This window comes from Micropterus dolomieu, linkage group LG03 (genome assembly GCF_021292245.1).
Source record: "Micropterus dolomieu isolate WLL.071019.BEF.003 ecotype Adirondacks linkage group LG03, ASM2129224v1, whole genome shotgun sequence".
Lineage (NCBI taxonomy): Eukaryota > Metazoa > Chordata > Actinopteri > Centrarchiformes > Centrarchidae > Micropterus > Micropterus dolomieu.
In genome coordinates this window covers 34534601-34538158 of record NC_060152.1, presented here as the reverse complement: position 1 = coordinate 34538158, position 3558 = coordinate 34534601, and the positions used below count along the sequence as shown (strand labels likewise).

General features: G+C 44.1%; 1 protein-coding gene across 1 annotated transcript in view; it reads left to right on the top strand.

The window, feature by feature from the left end:
* The first annotated feature begins 578 nt into the window (after positions 1–578).
* Positions 579–3558, top strand: part of LOC123968634 (obscurin-like) — a 61309-nt gene continuing 58329 nt past the window's right edge. The window contains exons 1-4 of the mRNA XM_046045500.1: positions 579–630; positions 894–1265; positions 2792–3052; positions 3404–3549. Coding sequence (XP_045901456.1) covers positions 579–630; positions 894–1265; positions 2792–3052; positions 3404–3549 — 831 coding nt within the window. The remainder of the gene's footprint in view (positions 631–893; positions 1266–2791; positions 3053–3403; positions 3550–3558) is intronic.

Here is a 3558-nt window from a genome sequence, read left to right as displayed (position 1 = left end):
TGGGAACTGTTGGGCTTCTGTAAATAACATCATAGAGTACGGTCTAGACCTGCTCTTTATGAAAAGCGCTGTGAGATAACTGTTGTTGTGATTTGGCGTCATATAAATAAAATTGAAAAATTGAATTTAAACAAACGTCACCCGATCTGGCTAAGTGACCAGCGAACCAAACGCAAACCTTTATCTTATCCCTACTTTTCTTCTATCTTTATCTTCAGATGACGCATCTTTTTTTAACCTTTATTTACTCAGGGAGCTTCACTGAGAGCCGCCTCTCATTTGCAGGAAGGCCCTGATCACATTCACACTGTAACACATTCACACCTGGAAGCTGACCGGTACAACTGCAGCCTGGTCTGCTGGCCACTGAGCAGCTCCACTGGAGCGGTTGGAGTCTTGGGCCTTGGCAGAAGGTTATAAGACTATGTGAGAAAATAAATGGGGAAGTAAGATAATAACCACAAAGACATTTATATCAGCCTCTGAGTTTCACAGTCAGTCGGTGTCTTTATCAGCTCTGCTGCAGTTTGATCATTTGAACAAGAAAAAAGTTTAATCAATTTATTAAAAACGTAAGGATGGCAGTTTTGGACAAAAAGGTTCTCTGGGGCTTCCTGTTAATGCTGACTGGTAAGACATGGACGTTATGACTTTAATGTTTAACATATCTTTATATGATAATTTTTCAGTTTTGTTTTTCGCATCAAACTGATTAAATCCAGAAACATTTCTGCTCCTGAAGCTGCAGCTCTGAAAACGCTCTTTTATTATTTTCTGTCATTTGTTTTCTGTTTCGGTTCTGGAGGACAATTTTAATGCGTCTCTCTGCAATTTCTAAATCCACATATTTCCTCCCTGAACTCAGCCGCCATCACTGCGCTGTGTTGTTTCAGGTGCTGTGGGTGTTGGTGTGAACTATCCAGCTCCTGTTTGTTCTGTGACAGGATCGACCGTCACCCTCCCCTGCACCTTCACACCTCTGAAGTTTTTCATTCAGAATGGAAGAGCAGTTTCGATTGAGATCATCAGAGTCGTCTGGTGCCAGAACGATGAATTTTGTCAGTTCCCTGCCCCGTCTGTGTTTGACAGCAGTTCACAAAACAACAACCCTCGTTACAAATACCTGGGAGACAAGAAGGGAAACTGCACTTTACAGATCACAGATGTGCAGAAGAAAGACGAGGCGACTTTTCGCTTCAGAATGGAGGCTAATGACGACAAAGCACATTTTACTGGACAACCAGGAGTGAGAGTCACAGTCTCTGGTAAGAGCATCACATATATTAATAATTATTTATATTTTGTTCAGCCTTTATGTAGCACTGAGCCAGAAACAGCCTGTTCCCCTTTAGTAACAAACAGCTAAAAGCTGCTCAGTGCAAACCACCACTGGATCCATCAGCTGTGAACCAGGGTTTGTCATTGTTCTAACTCCCCCTGGTGCGTGTTGGTGTTGTGTTGATGTAGGACGCCACAGTGTCCCAGTGAAGCGCGTGTCACGGCGTGATAGGCACCGCTAACTGTGGTGTAACAGTGATCCAAAGTGTTCCCCTCTCTGGTTGGACACCCCTCACCTCGTGACGCGCGTCAGGCTGTGCCGCAACTGCGAAGCAGCGGCCGGAGGCTGTGACACATGGCTTTGAATTATCGCGCATTTGGACTCATCAAGAAGGAGTTGATCATCACTTCCTGTGTCCCCAAGATAGATGTGTTCAGGGCGGGACTCTAATCAAGCATCGAGCGTGTCCACTGAGGTTATAACAGCTTCCTGTGTCATGGCGAATCATCGATATTCAGGCCACACACAACAAAAACTGCTCAGCAAAAATTAGAAGTCGATCGGATTTTTTCTGTTAGGAGTTTGTTAAAGTACGGAGACTGTAAAGAGCAATAAATAGGACAAAACTGCACTGAATGGAAATGGCTGACTTCCTGTTGGATTTAGGGTATCGCTCCAAGACACTTTTTTATAAATCTGGACATGATGATCTGCCACAAAAATTTAATATATTTTGGGAGTAGCATGTAGCTGCAGTACCGGAGGCTGCAGTTTCAGGACCACAATCCATGGACCGGAACAGCATTTCTAGGACCCTTGTTTACTTTGATACTGCCAGCTAGCTGGCTGGTTATGTTACTCTTGACAGCCCCTCGAAGCTGATTACTCTTCCCCTAACCATCACCGAGTGTGTGCCTAAACTTAAGTTATTGATTATTTGCATGTGGGCCGGTTAACCCTACAGCTGCTTGCACACAGGGTTAACCTCCTTCGTGTTGCTGTGCATTACCACCACCACTCCACTAGATGGCGCTGTCACAAAAGAACTGCGGTCCCAGGATTGTGGGGGTCCTGAAACTGCAGCCTCCGGTGCTGCAGCTACATAATATTGCATTTTGGAGATATACGGTCCGGGGACTGTTCTTCAGGGGGCGCTAGCGAGCCCATTTGTGACACTCGTGCGCGAAAACATGTAAATGTAAAAGCTCTGTATTCGTATAGCCTAGCGGCAAGTCAGGGTAAATTTTTGCGAGTTTTCATAAATTCACTTTATTTGCAGAAAGAAAGAAAAAGAATTCCTTCAGTTTCAACAGGGTCCTCTCATGTTTCATGCTCTTAATACTCATATACTGATACTGATACTAACAATAATAAAAAGTATCCACGGGGACCAAAAGTATTCGTTTCAGCACTACAAAAACTGGTGATTTCAAGCTCTGCCAAGTCTTAAACATCACTTTGATCAAAACGAAAAGAACTTTTATAATGAAAATGTATTTTAAACTCATTCAGATGTTCAGATGCAGATAAAGAGCTCCAGAGGAGACGGAGAGCTGAGAAGTGGTGAAAACATCACTCTGTACTGCACTGCACTCTGTACCTTCCACCAACTGGAGGTCACCTGGTTCAGAGATGGCCACGCCCTCTCAGAGTCTGGCCCCGCCCTCCACATCATCCCTCTGACTGCAAGGGATTCTGGGAAGTACACCTGTGGTTTGAAGGCCAGCGTCAGCAGCCTCTCCCTGCCGTACAGCCTGAAGGTGGAGGCTGAAGGTTTGTTTGCTCAGTTTTCTCTGGTTAAATGTAAATGTACTGTTTACAGAACACATCTATGATTAACTAAGAGACTACATACAGCACCTTTACGCCTTGTGCTTCACTTTGCACTCAGATTATGACCTTTTTCTTGTTTATAAAGAGTCCATGTTATTGTATTTTACATTAATGTTTTCTGAACAACCTGGTCAAATCAAGAAAAATGATGATGGTGAAGTGACAAGAAACTGTTCGTTAGTTTTTTTTTTCAGTTCTGGAGGTCAAGTTCACTGCAGTCACTCTGCAATTTCTAAATCCACATATTTCCTCCCTGAACTCAGCCGCCATCACTGCGCTGTTTTGTTTCAGGTGCTGTGGGTGTTGGTGTGAACTATCCAGCTCCTGTTTGTGCTGTGACAGGATCGACCGTCACCCTCCCCTGCACCTTCACACCTCTGAAGTTTTTCATTCAGAATGGAAGAGAAGTTTTAATCGAGATCATCAGAGTCATCTGGTGCCAGAAC